The sequence below is a fragment of the Rana temporaria genome, chromosome 6, assembly GCF_905171775.1.
Source record: "Rana temporaria chromosome 6, aRanTem1.1, whole genome shotgun sequence".
In the NCBI taxonomy this organism is placed as follows: domain Eukaryota; kingdom Metazoa; phylum Chordata; class Amphibia; order Anura; family Ranidae; genus Rana; species Rana temporaria.
Window position 1 is genome coordinate 189,897,398 of NC_053494.1, and position 17,263 is coordinate 189,914,660.

The window sequence follows — 17,263 nt, forward strand, 5'->3', positions numbered from 1 at the left end:
CAGCATTTCGTAGATTCCCTGCCGAAACCCCTGCGTGCCTTGAATAAGCTGAACCCTTGGGAGAAGCTCATAGACCGGAGGGGTTTGGGTAAACAAGGGATATCGAACATATATGGCATATTGACCCCGTCGAGGACCGGAGACGCTGAAATCACTGAGGGCTTGGGAACTAGAACTAAAACAAAATCTACCAGAGGATAAGAAGTTACAAGTCTTGGACTATGTTCATTCCTCCTCTAAAGACACCAAAGTAAAAGAGATGAACTACAAGCTCTTGACTAGATGGTACAGACATTTTGGAGAGAAGTTTTAGGCTTGATAAAAAAGATAAGTGGTACAGAGGTGAAATGGGACCCCTGGGTTTGCCTGTTCCATAACACAAGGATATCAAGGAAAAAAATATAGATTGTCCCTGATCCCTTACCTATTGAATGGAGCTAAGGCAGTAATACCAAAGAATTGGAAAAAAGAAGATGCTCCATCGGTGGGCGAATGGATCAGGGAGGTGGATAAAATCGGAGTTATGGAGGAGCTACTGTCAATTCAAAATGAATGTAGGCCAAGATTTGAGAGGATGGAGAGAGTTTAGGGAAACAGAAATCTTTATTAATATCTTGAGTAATTAAGAGGGGGGGGGGCTTGGGGAAATTGGGGTCCCCCCCCCTTTTTTTTCTTTAGTTTGCCTGGGCACTCAAATCAGACCCAAGATAGGTGCGGGCCTAATAGGATTTTTGTACTCACCGTAAAATCAATTTCTCTGAGTTCATGGATGGACACAGCAGCCTTTGACCTTAGGGTTATATCCGCTTCCCTTCAGGAGAGTTTAGGCAGAAACAAAGCACTTTAAGTGTTAACAACACTTTCCTCAGTGCAGCTCCTCCCAGGGGGCATGGTTCCCCGGGTATAGCCCACACCCTGCTTTAGCAGCTTCCAGTTCGTAACAAGCAGTACAAACAAATGAGGAGTGGGTGCTGTGTCAGTCCATGAACTCAGAGAAATGGATTTTACGGTGAGTACAAAAATCCTATTTTCTCTTCAGTTCATGGCCGGACACAGCAGCCTTTGACCTTAGGGACGTCCCCAAGCAGTGTCAAAAAAATTCGAGGGGTGGGAAAACGACACAGCAAACCAAGCTACACCCCAAACAAGACCGGAGTTACTCAACGGAGGAACTCCAACTTTAAACTGCCGCCTGTAACACCATGCGGCCGAAGGAGGCATCAGAAAATGCACCCACCTCCACCTTGTAAAACTTTGAAAAAGTGTGGACCGACGACCAGGTCGCTGCCTTACACACCTGTAACACAGAGGCTTGATGCCGGAAAGCCCAAGAGGCACCGATCGCCCTGGTCGAATGCGCCGTAACCCGAAAGGGAAGCGCCCGCCCCTTCAGGGCATAGGCCTGGAGCATAACCTGTCGGATCCACCTAGAAATGGTGGCCGACGAGACTGCCAGACCTTTTCTGGGACCAGCCACCGACACGAACAGTAAGTCCGACTTCCGGAACGGAGCAGTAGCAGATAAGTACACACGTAAGGCCCGAACCACATCCAGGGAATGTAAAGTGGCCTTCTTCTGGTTTTTTGGCTGAGGACATAAGGATGGAAAAACAATGTCCTCATTAATGTGGAAAGCCGAAACAACCTTCGGGAGAAAAGACGGCTGCGGCCGCAGCAACACCTTATCCTTATGGATGACCAAATAGGGAGCCTTGCAGGACAAGGCCGCCAGTTCAGACACCCATCTGATCGAGGTAATTGCTACCAGAAAAAACATCTCTTGTGACAGAGTCAACAAGGGAATCTTTCGGATGTCCTCAAAGGGAGTATCCTGAAGCGCCGAAAGGACTAAATTCAAGTGCCACGGGGATAGTGGAGGGCGCACCGGAGGAGCCACATGTCGGACCCCCCGTACAGACGTACGCACCAAGGAGTGCGCTGCCAAGGGTCGCTGAACGTAAAACGGCCAGAGCCGAAATCGGACTCTTAACCGTACTCAAGGCGAGAGCCTGGTCCACTCCCACGCTGTAAAAAACAGCAGAATCCTAAACACCACGTATGAGGGTGCCACTTCATCTCCACACACAGAGATGTAGGCCTTCCACGTACGATGGTAAATCCTACGTGAGGTAGACTTCCGTGCACGCAGCATGGTAGAGACCACCGAGCCTGACAGGCCTCGGTCCTACAGTACCTGGCTCTCAACAGCCACGCTGTTGAAGCCAGCGACTGTAAAGCAAGGTGGAAGATAGGACCCTGCGACAGAAGATCTAGTCTGCCACCAGACGCCCCAGGTCCGCGTACCAGGAGCGGCGCAGCCAGTCAGGATTGTTGGAATCCCTACAGCTTCCACTCTGCGCAGCAGGCGAGGAAGAAGCTACAGAGGAGGGAAGGCGTAAATCAGGAGATAGCGACCCCAAGGTGCCACCTACGCGTCTGACGCGTCCACCCACAGGTCTTTCGACCTGGCCACGGACCGTGGCACCTTCCGATCGAGACGGGACACTAGAAGGTCCACGTCTGGAGTGCCCCACTTCAGGCACAGACTCTGAAAAACCTCCGGGTGGAGTGACCACACTCCTTAGTCTAGCGTTTGGTGACTTAGGAAGTCGGCTGGCAATTCCGTACCCCCGGAATGCACACGGCCGATAGAGCCGGAACGGACCTTTCGGGCCCACCAAATGATGTGCGCGACCTCCGTCGCTGCAGCTGAACTCCGTGTGCCCCCCTGATGGTTGATGTAGGCCACGGCCGTGGCGTTGTCGGGCTGGATCCTGACCGGTCGGCCCTGCAGATCCAGGGACCACCTGGCAAGGCACAGCCTGAGTGCTCGGAGCTCCAGTATATCGATTGGCAGGCGGGACTCCTGAGTCCAGCGCCCCTGGGCTGACTGGGTGCCCCAAACGCCCCCCAACCGTAGAGGCTGGCATCCGTCGTGACCACGGTCCATTTGTAAAGTAGAAATGACTTCCCGGTCCGAAGCACCGGAGTCGTCAGCCACCACACCAGGGAAGACTTGACCAGATGACTCAACTGAATCTGGCAATTCCAGAGAAGACGGGAGCTTGTCCCAACGTGACAGAATCTCCTCCTGTAGTTCCCTGGTGTGGAATTGGGCATAAGGAACTGCCTCGAAAGAGGCCACCATCTGACCCAGAACCCTCATGCAGAATCGAAGAGACGACCACTACTGGGTCAACAGCTGCTGCACCGCAGAATGCAATGCCTGGAGTTTCTCCTTTGGGAGAAAAACTCTCGCCTCCGCGGAATCCAGGACTAGCCCTAGGCATTCCCGACGTAGAGACGGAACCAACACTGACTTCTGGACATTCAGAAGCCAGCCGAACACTTGGAGAGCCTGACATGTGACAGACACATCCTCTAATTCTGAGCCTGAGGAAGCTCTCAGGAGAAGGTCGTCCAGATACCCCACGATAGCGATCCCTCGCTGTCTCAGCAGGGCCAGCATCGGGGCGAGCACCTTGGTGAAAACTCGTGGTTCTGAGGCCAGGTCGAACGGGAGGGCCACAAATTGAAAGTGGTCCTCCCTGATCGCAAAGCGCAGAAATCTCTGGTGCTTTGTGCATATGGGAACAAGCAGGTATGCGTTCATGATATCCGAGGATGCCATGAAATCCCCCCTGATGGAGCGCAGCTATCACCGAGTGAATCGACTCCATCCTGAATTTTTGCACTTTGACAAAACAAATGAGGGCCTTGAGGTCCAGGATTGGACAGACCCCATCCGCCTTGGGGACTACAAACAGATTGGAGTAAAACCCCTAAAACCGTTCCATCGAGGGAACTGGCACAATCACTCCCCTGACCAGAAGATCCTGGACAGCCCCTGACAGAGCCTGCCGGCGAACCGGAGGAAAACGGAGGTTGGAGGGAAAAATCTGTTTGGTGGACAAGAGAGAAACTCCATCTTGTATCCCGAGGAAACTACTTCGCAAACCCAACGGTCTGAGAGGAGAGACCTAGACCGAGCCGGGAATTCGCAAAGCCGGTCCTCCACCCGAGACACGAGCGGGGGCAGACCTTCAGGCAGAAGCAGGTTTGTCCGCAGACTTGTTGGGCTTGCGGTACCAGGTGCGCTACTGCACCGCAGCGGGGGTCTTAGCACCTTGAAAACCTTTCCTCACCGCACTGGGCGGGCGAAAAAAAAAACGCTTGGGGGTAGTAAAGGAGGGCCCTTGCTCATGGCGAGGCTCCTAGCCCTTCCCAGACTGTGGGAGCAGTGTGCTCTTACCACCCGTGGCATCCTTAATGATGCCATCCAGGGATGCCCCAAAAGACCGTTCACCCTTATGGGGTAAAACCACCAAGGCCCTTTTTGAAGACTGGTCCGCAGACCAGCATATCAGCCACGCAAGGCGGCGCAGTACCACCGCATAGGCGGAAGCCCTTGAAAGCAAGAGTGTAACCAGGACCGACTCACAGACAAATTTCAGACCCTGAACCAATTGTTCAGCCATGTCCTTACAGGTCTCGGAAGCACCCTGTGCCTCCAGCGCCTGCAGCAAAAAGCATTGCCCGTACAGTCAGAGTCCGTGACACCAGAGCCCCGGCCAAAACCGGTCTCACAGCCGAACCCCCTACCGCGAAGATGGAGCGGGCCACAGCCTCCATTCTCCCAGCCGCCGGGTCCTCAAAGGCAGGAGCCCCATCCACAGCCAATGTGGTGGTTGCTCAACCTGGACGGAGGAGAGACCCACTTTTACTAAAAAGGTCCTCCACAAAGGGATAACGGGTCGCGAAGGCAAAAACTGTCTGCGGCGTACCCGATTCCTTGTACAACAAACTGTCCAAAAAAGGAACACAAGGAAACATTTTCAGTGCGTGGCGGTCTGCGAAAAAATTGTTTTCCTTTAGTGACCCTTTAACCCCGTTATTGTCCCCTAGCTGTTAACCCCTTCTTAGCCAGTGTATTTAGTACAGTGACAGTGTATAGTATTAACATTGATCACTCCATTAGTGTCACTATAGACGTCAGTTAGCGTACCGCCACCCAGTATCAGATTGTCCCCCACACTATCACCGTCACATCAGAAGTCACTCATCACCGTCATTACTATTTTATCATAGCTGCATCAATTCCAGTGTATATAAATAAAAAAAAACACACACACACACACACACACAGCAGAAGCAATAACTTTCTCACAAACCAATTATATACTTACTGGGATGTTTTTTTTTTTAACCAAAAGCACGTAGCAGAACACATTTTCGCCTCAATTTATGAAGACATTTGATTTTTTTTTTTTTCATTGGATATGTTATAAAAGAAAGTAGAAAATATTGTTTGTGTCTTTTCCAAAATTTGTGGTCTTTTTTTTGTTTATATTGCAAAAAATAAAAAAAATAAACTCAGTGGCGATCAAATACCACCAAAAAAAGGCTATGTGTGTGGGAAAAAAATAAAAAATTTATTTGTGTAGTGTTGCATGACTGAGCAATGACATTGCAGAGCTGAATAGCAAAATATGCTCAGGTCATGAAAGGGATAAAACCTTCCAGGAGTAGTTTAAAGCATCACTCGAAAGTTAATATTTTGATTTCAAGTAAAACGATTAACCTACCAGATTCATTGCCAACATCTGGACATATATGCTCAAGTTTCCAGCTCTGCCAACCTATGACAACTGTGTTGGGTTGGTCACCGTGTATACACTGAATGTTGCAGTGTAAAGACAAAGTATGGCAGAAGTGACAGAGCTGAGCGGTTCTGCCAGACAATCTTCCCACTGCAATTTCTGAATGATCGATCAAGCCAGTAGGTTTAATGGCTAAGTAACCAGAGCTCTCCAGTCAACTTTATACCAACATTAGGCCGGCTTCAACTCATGACAGTCCTCAAAGGGGTGTCCCACTTCACCATGCACTCCTCATAACCTTCCCATCAACCAACAATGGAATAATCCACATTGAACACCTTAGATTAGTAATACACTACAGAAACTCCATAAACCATGGCCTGCTGGCAGGACTGAGATTGAACACCATTATACTATTGTGTGCCACTGTATGCATCCAGGTAATAAGATATCTTCAATAACCCCCCCCCACCCTCACCCTCACCAACAGGCACCAACCACCAGAACTGCTGCTCAGTCACAGGCCAGCCACCACAGCTGCACACCCAGCCACCATCAATACCCCCTCTGCCACCACCGCTACACTTACAGCCACCAATACCCCCTCTGCCACCACAGCTACACACCCACCACCATCAATACCCCCTCTGCCACCACAGCTGCACACCCAGCCACCATAAATACCCCCTCTGCCACCACCGCTACACTTCCAGCCACCAAAACCCCCTCTGCCACCACAGCTACTCACCCATGACCGCCAATACCCCCTCTGCCACCACAGCTACACACCCACCACCACCAAAACCCCCTCTGCCACCACAGCTACACACCCACCACAGCAAATACCCCCTCTGCCACCACCGCTACACTTCCAGCCACCAATACCCCCTCTGCCACCACAGCTACACACCCACCACCATCAATAGCCCCTCTGCCACCACAGCTGCACACCCAGCCACCATAAATACCCCCTCTGCCACCACCGCTACACTTCCAGCTACCAAAACCCCCTCTGCCACCACAGCTACACACCCATGACCGCCAATACCCCCTCTGCCACCACAGCTACACTACCACCACCATCAATACCCCCTCTGCCACCACAGCTGCACACCCAGCCACTAATACCCCCTCTGCCACCACAGCTACACACCCACCACCAATACCCCCTCTGCCACCACAGCTACACTCCCAGCCACCACAGCTACACTCCCAGCCACCATGAATACCCCCTCTGCCACAAGAGCTGCACACCCAGCCACCACCAATACCCCTTCTGCCACCACAGCTACAATCACAGCCATAGCCCAGCTGCACACCCAGCAACTACAGCCGCACATCCATAAAGGCTGCACACCCAGCCACAGCCCTGCCACCACCAATACTCCCTCTGCCACACAGCTGCACACTCAGCCACAGCTACACACCCAGTCCAACCACCACAGCTGCACCCCCAGCCATCACATCTACACCCCCAGCACCAAAGTAGTGTCCAAGCCAACAGAACTGCGTTACTATTACAGTCCTACACCTCAACCCTGCCACAGCGCAGCCATCAGAGCTGCGTACCCCCACCAGCCACATCATCGTCACAGCCCAGCCACCACAGCTGCGCCCCTGACAGTTGTGTTCCTGTCACAGCTCAGCCACCAGAGCTGTACTTCCACCATAGCCCAACCACCGAAGCTGCAAAAAGAGCCCCCTGCTACAGCCCAGCCACCAAACATGCGTCATTGTCAAAGCTGCACCCCAGAGTTGTATCCCGGCCACTAGATTTACCACCAGAGCTTCACCCCAGCCACAGCACAGCATCATTCATCAAAGCTCAGATATCAGAGCTGTGCCCTGTCCCAATCACAGCTACATTATTGTCAAAACTTAACCAGCACATCTGTACCCATCACCAGAGCTGTGCCCCCACCATCAGGTTGCATGCCACCAGAGCTGGGTCTCCTCACATAACACTGGCATAAGAATCTTCACCAATTATATAGCGGCATTAAATCCAAAATTAAACACTATATTGCAGCTTCCCAAGTCTATAGACCTCAAGTTACACAGGCATTCCCTGAAAACGCATCAAATTCACATGACTTTTAAGTCGCAGCATATATGCTTATTGGATTTGTTTTACACCGCACCCAATTTTCATGACATGTTGAATGTGACCGTTTCTCAATAGAGCCAGTTCACATGTCTGGGGCAGGCCACGGTTCCATTTCAAAAAGGGTCCTGTGTGTTTTTTGGCCCGGTTCAGGCACAAATTTACACCTGAACCGGTAAACCGGAACGCACCGGACCCCGGACTGCAAACCTCAGCTGTAAATATGTGAACTCATGCTAGGTTCACACAAGTGAATTGGATACATTTTGAACCACATCCAATTTGTATGACATGTGAAAAAACATTGTTTTCTATTGTGCCTGTTCACATGTCGGGTGCAGACTTCAGAGTCCTGTCTTTTTTTTTTCTGAGCAGTGCAATTCAGTCCCATTGACTTCCATTGAAACACTTCGGAATCACACGTCACTCATTTGTGAACAGTATAAAATCCTAACCCGATTCCAATGCAAACCTGACCTGATCCTGACGCAAACCTGACCTGATCCTGACGCAAACCCGACCCTGAAAAAAACCTGACCTGACCCTGAAACAAACCCGACCTGATCCTGACCCTGAAACAAACCTGAACTGATCCTGATCCTGAAACAAACCCGACCTGATCCTGAAACAAACCAGACCTGATCCTGACGCAAACCAGACCTGATCCTGACTCAAACCAGACCTGATCCTGACGCAAACCAGACCTGATCCTGACGCAAACCAGACCTGATCCTGACGCAAACCCGACCCTGAAAAAAACCTGACCTGACCCTGAAACAAACCTGACCTGATCCTGACCCTGAAACAAACCTGACCTGATCCTAAACCTGAAACAAACCAGACCTGATCCTGACGCAAACCAGACCTGATCCTGACGCAAACCAGACCTGATCCTGACGCAAACCCGACCCTGAAAAAAACCTGACCTGACCCTGAAACAAACCTGACCTGATCCTGACCCTGAAACAAACCTGACCTGATCCTGACCCTGAAACAAACCTGACCTGATCCTGACCCTGAAACAAACCTGACCTGATCCTGACCCCGAAACAAACCTGACCTGATCCTGACCCCGAAACAAACCTGACCTGATCCTGACCCCGAAACAAACCTGACCTGATCCTGACCCCGAAACAAACCTGACCTGATCCTGACCCCGAAACAAACCTGACCCTGACCCTGAAACAAACCTGATCTGATCCTGAAACAAACCTGACCCTGATCCTGACCCTGAAACAAACCTGACCCTGACCCTGATCCTGACCCTGAAACAAACCTGACCCTGAAAAAAACCTGACCCTGATCCTGACCCTGAAACAAACCTGACCCTGACCCCGAAACAAACCTGACCCTGACACAAACCTGACCTGATCCTGACCCTGAAACAAACCTGACCTGATCCTGACCCTGAAACAAACCTGATCCTGAAACAAACCTGACCCTGACCCAGAAACAAACCTGACCCTGACCCTGAAACAAACCTGACCCTGAAACAAACCTGACCCTGAAACAAACCTGACCCTGAAACAAACCTGACCCTGAAACAAACCTGGCCAGATCCTGACCCTGATCCAAAGCTGACCAACTACTTTGTCAATTTGCTGTGGAAACTGAACTTCAATTTGCACCGCACATGTGTGAAACCAGCCCAAGCATAAAAAACGAATGCATGAAATCTAATGCTTGGTAATCTGCAATATAATACATTTTGGTTCGGGGATAAATACTGCTCTAACTCCAAGTACTGAGAAATGTCTGCAATGCTTCCAGCTGCAATTAAAGTTGCATTTTTACTGCAAATAAACAAAGTCTCTCAGACATCACTGAGCCGTGTTGCTGCTCTAATAAGACTCCAGTCATATAAAAGCCAGGTGTCCTTCCAGCCCCATCATCAGAGCGGGGTCCTCCTAAAGGGGACCTGTCATACGATCGGTCACAGATGGGGCTCCCGATCAGTGCTGGGCGGACACCCCAGTCCCCTGACATGGACCCGGACCCCCAGGCTGGGGTCAGGCCCTGGCTCTGTGCGGCAGCTCTGGCTGTGACCTCTCTGACAGGTCCTCCTATGAATTTGTCCCATGAATACAGGCTCCTGGCTTGTCCCATGTGTTGTCAGAGGGCCCTGTGTACCAGAGCCCAGCCCCCCTCACCTACCACAGCAATCCAGAGTCTGAAGGCTGCTGCAGCAGGAGGAGTGAGACTCCATGAGAACTTCAACAAACCATCTCCCAGTTGGGGCCCATAGAAGATCCCAGGGGCCACCCATAATTCCATGCTGTGACCCCCCCTCAGTCCACCCCCCATGGCCCAGGCTGGGCTCCCCTCTTACCCCGTGTCCTCAGGGTGGTCTCCTGTACTCTTCCGGCCTCTCTCAGGCAGAGCAGTCACTAGATAAGTAGTGTGGCCCCTGAGCTGGGATCCGGGGGGGCCCCCTGTCCCTCTCAGGCCCGGTCAGCGCTTTCCCTCCACCCCCACATCCAGCTGGGAGCCGGAGGGCAGGGCTCCCTCTCTCACCCGCTCCCCGGGGCTCAACACGACACCCCTCGGCGACTCCCCCGGCCGCTTCTAGCTCCCTGGCTTCTCAGGAAAAAGATGGGAGTTTTCCAACTGCGCATGTCCGGGCCAGGCCGGGGGAAGCGGAGGGGAGGGGACCCAGGGTGCACCGCGACCAGGAGATTCCCGGAAGTGACGGAGGCCCGGAACAGGTCGTCTGCTGTCTCCAAGGTGACGGGACTATGGGGCGGGGCTGGAGGATGCTACGGTCACGTGGTGGAAAGTAGTAAAGAGCGGGAGATATACATACAGGTTTCTCCGGGGAGCAGGTGAGAGCAATGCACCCCCCATGCTGACTGAGAGCAATAACCCTCCATGCGAACTGAGGACCTTGCGCCTCCAGTACTGACAGAGCAATGCACCCTCCATGCTGACTGAAGACCCTACTCCTCCAGTACTGACTGACAGCAATGCATTCTTCAGTACTGACTGAGGACCTTGCACCTCCAGTACTGATAGAGCAATGCATTCTCCATGCTGACTGAGGACCCTGCACCCTCCAGTACTGACTGAGGACCCTGCACCCTCCATGCTGACTGAGGACCCTGCACCCTCCATGCTGACTGAGGACCCTGCACCCTCCATGCTGACTGAGGACCCTGCACCCTCCATGCTGACTGAGGACCCCGCACCCTCCATGCTGACTGAGGACCCCGCACCCTCCATGCTGACTGAGGACCCCGCACCCTCCAGTACTGACTGAGGACCCCGCACCCTCCAGTGCTGACTGAGGACCCCGCACCCTCCAGTGCTGACTGAGGACCCGTGCACCCTCCGGTACTGACTGAGGACCCGTGCACCCTCCGGTACTGACTGAGGACCCGTGCACCCTCCGGTACTGACTGAGGACCCCGCACCCTCCGGTACTGACTGAGGACCCGTGCACCCTCCGGTACTGACTGAGGACCCGTGCACCCTCCGGTACTGACTGAGGACCCGTGCACCCTCCGGTGCTGACTGAGGACCCGTGCACCCTCCGGTACTGACTGAGGACCCGTGCACCCTCCGGTACTGACTGAGGACCCGTGCACCCTCCGGTACTGACTGAGGACCCGTGCACCCTCCGGTGCTGACTGAGGACCCGTGCACCCTCCGGTGCTGACTGAGGACCCGTGCACCCTCCGGTACTGACTGAGGACCCGTGCACCCTCCGGTACTGACTGAGGACCCGTGCACCCTCCGGTGCTGACTGAGGACCCGTGCACCCTCCGGTGCTGACTGAGGACCCGTGCACCCTCCAGTGCTGACTGAGGACCCTGCACCCTCCAGTGCTGACTGAGGACCCGTGCACCCTCCAGTACTGACTGAGGACCCGTGCACCCTCCAGTACTGACTGAGGACCCGTGCACCCTCCAGTGCTGACTGAGGACCCGTGCACCCTCCAGTGCTGACTGAGGACCCGTGCACCCTCCAGTGCTGACTGAGGACCCGTGCACCCTCCAGTGCTGACTGAGGACCCGTGCACCCTCCAGTGCTGACTGAGGACCCGTGCACCCTCCAGTGCTGACTGAGGACCCGTGCACCCTCCAGTGCTGACTGAGGACCCGTGCACCCTCCAGTGCTGACTGAGGACCCGTGCACCCTCCAGTGCTGACTGAGGACCCGTGCACCCTCCAGTGCTGACTGAGGACCCGTGCACCCTCCAGTGCTGACTGAGGACCCGTGCACCCTCCAGTGCTGACTGAGGACCCGTGCACCCTCCAGTGCTGACTGAGGACCCGTGCACCCTCCAGTGCTGACTGAGGACCCGTGCACCCTCCAGTACTGACTGAGAGCCGTGCACTGCTCTGATGAAGACAATGACAGCCTCTACACTGACTGTAGAAATACACTGACAGCACAGTAATGACTGAGGACATTTATTGAGAGCTCCACTGAGAATACTACACCCTCCACACTGACTGGGTGCTGACCCCCCCAGAATTCTCTCACTGAGTGGTAGCTGAGGACTCTGAAAGCACTGACAGGATCCTGCTCACTGGGCATCTAGGACCTGACTTTGACTGGGTATGGGGGACCTGGTGCGGACTGGTCGCTGAGGACCCCGGGACTCCTCTCGCGGACTGGTCGCTGAGGACCACGGGACTCCTCTCGCGGACTAGTCGCTGAGGACCCCGGGACTCCTCTCGCGGACTGGCGTCAAACCTTGTTTAGCTTCAGGATTGGGGATTCAGTATCTATACTGTTTTAAAATCGGTAATACACTGTCTCATCCTGCTCTGCACATGCTCAGTAGCTCTCTATTTTTAGACACTGCCAAGTTTGTAGAGGCCGATCTGCTGACAGCCTTAAACCGGAATTAAACCCTCCTATCCTTCACAGCCAAGCACGCTGCTTCTGTTTGATCTGCAACTGTCATGGTGCTGCTCACGTGATCAATTATGACACCAGCCTTTTGCTGGTTTAACAGTTTGGTTGAGGACACAATTAAATGTGGCAGTTGGCAATCCCCACATTCCAAGTGACTTTTTTTTTCAATCTGTTAAATCAATTGGTTTAGTTCCTTTTTTATGATTTACTGCTGCTCAGGAGCTCTGGGCTTCAGAAAATCAGCAAGGAGAAACTGTAGCAATGCTGGAGGCAATTTACAGCACACGCTAATTTTGGTAGCATAATTATTTATGTGGAATGTACCGTATGTTCCTTGATAAAGTACATTCTTCTTTTTTTTTTTTTTATCAAGTTGTTATGGGTAAAGTTCTTCTTTAAGGCGATCTTTGCATACACGTATTGTATGTAGGCTGCTGTTGCTGACCTACTGGAAAAATATTTTGCCTGACTTTTTTTTTTATTTTTTTTTATTTTTTGCCGGCAACAAGCATGCTGCAAGTCCAATCAGAAATCCTTGTGTATATATACTAGGTTTGGGCTATTGCAAAGCAATCGTAATCCTTGGATTTTCAGGGAAGCTGACTTTTTCCAACAGGAGAGTTGGCTACTAGCAGTCACCAGACAGTACAGGTGTCTGTTAAGGAGGGTCTCCGGTTTATTATATTTTCTGAGTAATCTTCATATGGTAGTGATTTTGACTGTATCTTCTCACCTGCAGCAGATTCAAACTTCATGTAATGAGTAAACGGAAAAGCAAGGACAAGAGTCTCCCCATAGGAGAATGTATTTCTCAGGTATGATTATTTTTGGTTGTACAGTAAAGGGGTAGAATTACCTGGGATGAGCTATGTATAGTGTACAGTACAAAAATCCCAGCTCTGGGGAGCCCCTACCTTTTCTACACATACAATTTCCATACTAAACCCAACTCTGCTTTATGATTTATAGTGGACTTAGACTTATTAAAGACTTATCAAACCATGGACCCTGCATTCACTATATCTGGTCTCCCACAGTACGCAGAACATGGAAATGTAATGGCTTTAGTAAATATAAACTGCTAAATACATTTTCTCATCAGCAGCACAGCTTTGCATATTCGGAATGAATGCAAAGTATTCTCTGATTGGACAAGGTGGGATAGTGATATATAAAATATCCATACCTGGAGTCAGTGAAGGCTGGTGCTCAAAATTTTTGGGGGGGCACAAACTAAAAAAAAACACATCAAAAGCAGCTACTGTGCCCATCAATTGCCGTCAGTGTGCATCCCCCGCCCGGCACTTACCTGTCTCGGTGGGGCAGCGGGTCACGGCGGAGATGTCCTCCACACTCCTCAATTTCTTCACCCATCCTCTGCTATGATTGGATGCCTGATAGGCGTCCAATCACAGTGCCTGTCGTTTCACCCGATTAGGTGACAGGTAACAGACCTGAGCACCTGATTGGCTAAGAGGCGGTTCAATGTTAGTATAGCGAATATTCTTTTGCTTTCCTAACAACGCTGAGTGAACTGCGAGCACACAGCATTGCGCCCGCTGTACACCTTTTTGGACGCCTATTAAAGCCTATGGCTCTAATCAGGTGCTTCCAAAAAATACACCGCCGCTGTTATTCAGGTGCCTGGCGCCCAAAATGGTGTCGGCCACATGAATAGGGGGTGGCAGCATCGACCATAGATAGATTCATGCATTGCATGAACCTATGGTGATAGACAGGCGGGAGGAGAGAGGGGGCGCCGCCTGTGCGCCCTTTATGGACGCACCGCCACTGCCTGGAGTTCTAAAGTATAAGTGTTTTACCTTTAATGTATTCTCTGCGTTAAAGTGTTACTCAAAAAAAAAAAAAGACACTGTTCCCTTAGGGCATGAATAACAGCACAGTGCTTGTGCTGTGTAATTTGGCCCCCTGTATCACCTAAAATACCTGGCTGATCCTGCCTGGCTATGCCCCCCCCCTGTAAAATGACCACAGTTTATCATAGCTGCTGAGCCCTGACACTGTGGTCTGTTTACGTGCCTCCATCACCCACAGCTCTCCTCTCCCCTGTCTCCTTCCACTCCCTAGCCCTCTTCTCCTACTGCGATCATAACTACACTAAAAACCCACCATCCTCTCTGTAACATAACTGTGTCCCAATGTCTGTGTTAAATAAAAAAAAATGCAGATTATACCTTATATCAGAGCGTATACCGATGCTCACGTGACTCCTTGGCTCTCTCTACTCTTTCCTCCCTGGCTGAAGTCAGCGGGAGGGCTTGGCCCCGCCCATTATAGCTGTTAGCCAGGCAGAGGAGAGAGCTGAGGAGTGACATGAACGCCGGTAGACGCTCTGATATAAGGTATAATCCAGCATTTTTTTTTTTTTTAATATAACTGGGGCACCCAATATTATTTTACAGAGGGGATGGTATATTTATAGTGTAGTGGCTTAACAACAACTTTTAAGGTGATAGTAAACCCTTACATATACCCAGTTAAGTGACTGACCTCAGATGATACACAGAAATTAAACAAATGTCTTTATCTGAAGCCCTCCCTTCTCTACATCCATTCAAAGTACATAATTTATACAGCTTGCCTTAGCTTTCAGAAAGCAGGGGGCGGTGGGATGAAGCATAACTCTGCAGAGCTCTGTGAGGAGAGCTGATTGGAGGCAAGAATAAAGCTTACCCCCCCCCCCTCCCTTACCACAAGAACACAGCTTTCTCTTACCACCTTCCAGGACGGCACCCGAGAGATGATGGCTCCTCCTGCAGGAAACACAATCGCATGACAGTTTAAAAGGCCCCGCCCTTCCCCTTGCTCCTCAGTATTGATTGTGTTTCTCCAACACAGCGACACGTTTGTTTTGTTTATGGAAACCTAGAGACCGGGGAGGGTCGAAGGTACCCCTGTGAGACAGGTTTAAGGGAGGCCAGGGAGGGCTGAACTTACCTGTAGACTTCGGTCCAAACTCACAGGTCGCCCTATGGAAGCACCAGTGCTCTGAGCTGCGGGGAGGTGAGCCATCACTGCGTGCTATCGAATCCACCACCATTCGAATCGCCGTTTTCCCGGGTCTCCAGACGTAAAAACGCCGCGCTCCAGGCCTCATTCTGAGACAGGAACTGCATCACAGGAAGTGGGCGGTTCCGGACGGCGTAACCCGGAAGTTCCCAGTGGAGCGAGGAGACAGCGTGGGTGGTGGACGGGTCGGCTTGCGGTGACCAGTACAGGAGTACCGACAGCCAGGACCGAGTCACCCTCCTCATGGAAGAGGACGGAAAGACAGACACGACCGCTGGCAGATCCAGGTCGGGGGGCGGTAAGTACCAATCCCCCTGGAAAGGGAGGGGGGAAGTGGTGAGAGTTCCCAAACTTTTAGGGAACGACCGGAGCAGGATCTGGTCCCTTCTCGTCCACTTCCTCCCCTCCCCAGTACAGCCAGCAGTCTTGGGGGAAAAAAGACAATTTAAATGTATATTTCATGTCTTTCAGAAACCCCCAGCGGACCCCAGGAGGCCTCAGCTCAGTCTCCCTCCGCTACAGGGCATAGTTCCTCTAAAAAATGTGGGAATTGTAGAGAGAAGCTCCCCAAGTCCTACACAAAACCTTTCTGCTACAAATGTATTAATATACTGGCGGGAAAGGAGGCTGCTGCCATGATGAAGAGTTTTCTCTCATCCATGCAAACAGAAATGTTAGCAACAGTTAAAGCCTTTCGGGAGGCAGCCGGGCAGTCGGCACAGACTGAAACAGAGGAACTTACCCCTAAGGAAGGCACTTCCTCTCAGGAGACCCCCTTTTCTAAGGGCCCAAGTGTTTTCTTTACACCTTCACAAAATCCCCCTTTGGGGGAAGCAGATGGTGAAGAGAGTGAGGTAGCCAGTCTACCTAGGTCTAGGCACAGCTCAGGGGAGGTAGATGGAGACTCCATTAGTCAGTCTCAGGAGGACACACGTCCGAGAAAACACCTCTTTGCTGTAGAAGATCTAGAGAGTCTCCTCCAGGCTATCTACGCCACAGAGGAAATTCCTGAGACCCCTAAACCTACCTCAGCACAGGATAAAGTTTATAGGGGCCTGAGTGACGCTCAATCTAAAGTATTCCCCCTGCACAAATCCCTCAAGGAGTTAGTCCTTCAGGAGTGGAGAGACCCTGAAAGGAGAATAATCAAACAAAAAACCTGGAAAAGAAGGTTCCCCTTCTCCCATGAAGATGAGGAAGTCTTTTTTAAGCTTCCTAGACTTGATGCGGCTTTGTCGCAAGTCACTAAATTGTCTGATCTCTCCTTTGAGGATACAGGTAACATCAAGGATGTGATGGACCGTAGAGCAGAGTCTCTCCTTAGGAAAGCCTGGGAGGCCAATGCGGCAGCACTAAGCCCAGCCTTAGCAGCAGCATGTGTAGCTAGGAATACAGATGTTTGGGTAGAGACACTCATCGACCACCTCGCCCAGAATTCGGAGGCGGAGGAGGTAGTTGAGTCACTTACAGTGGTAAGGAAGGCGATTGCTTACCTAGCAGATGCAGCTACGGAATCTGCAAGGGCAGCAGCCAAGACAGCAGCCCTCATTAACTCTACTAGGAGGGCAGTTTGGATCAAGGCCTGGGAAGGAGATGCTACATCCAAGGGAAAACTCTGTGGCATCCCCTTTCAAGGTTCCCTGTTGTTTGGGAAAGACCTGGATGA

At 51.6% G+C, this 17,263-nt stretch overlaps 2 protein-coding genes across 2 annotated transcripts in view; one reads left to right on the forward strand and one right to left on the reverse strand.

Annotated features, from left to right (window-relative positions):
- MBD5 (methyl-CpG binding domain protein 5) overlaps positions 1 to 10,311 on the reverse strand; it is a 101,746-nt gene extending 91,435 nt beyond the window's left edge. The window contains exon 1 of the mRNA XM_040358023.1: positions 10,034 to 10,311. The gene's annotated coding sequence lies outside the window, so the exon portion shown is untranslated. The remainder of the gene's footprint in view (positions 1 to 10,033) is intronic.
- Positions 10,312 to 10,319: 8 nt separating this feature from the next.
- Positions 10,320 to 17,263, forward strand: part of ORC4 (origin recognition complex subunit 4) — a 63,144-nt gene continuing 56,200 nt past the window's right edge. Inside the window, exons 1-2 of the mRNA XM_040358024.1 lie at positions 10,320 to 10,526; positions 13,307 to 13,382. Of these exons, the coding sequence (XP_040213958.1) occupies positions 13,326 to 13,382 (57 nt within the window). The 5' untranslated portion in view covers positions 10,320 to 10,526; positions 13,307 to 13,325. The remainder of the gene's footprint in view (positions 10,527 to 13,306; positions 13,383 to 17,263) is intronic.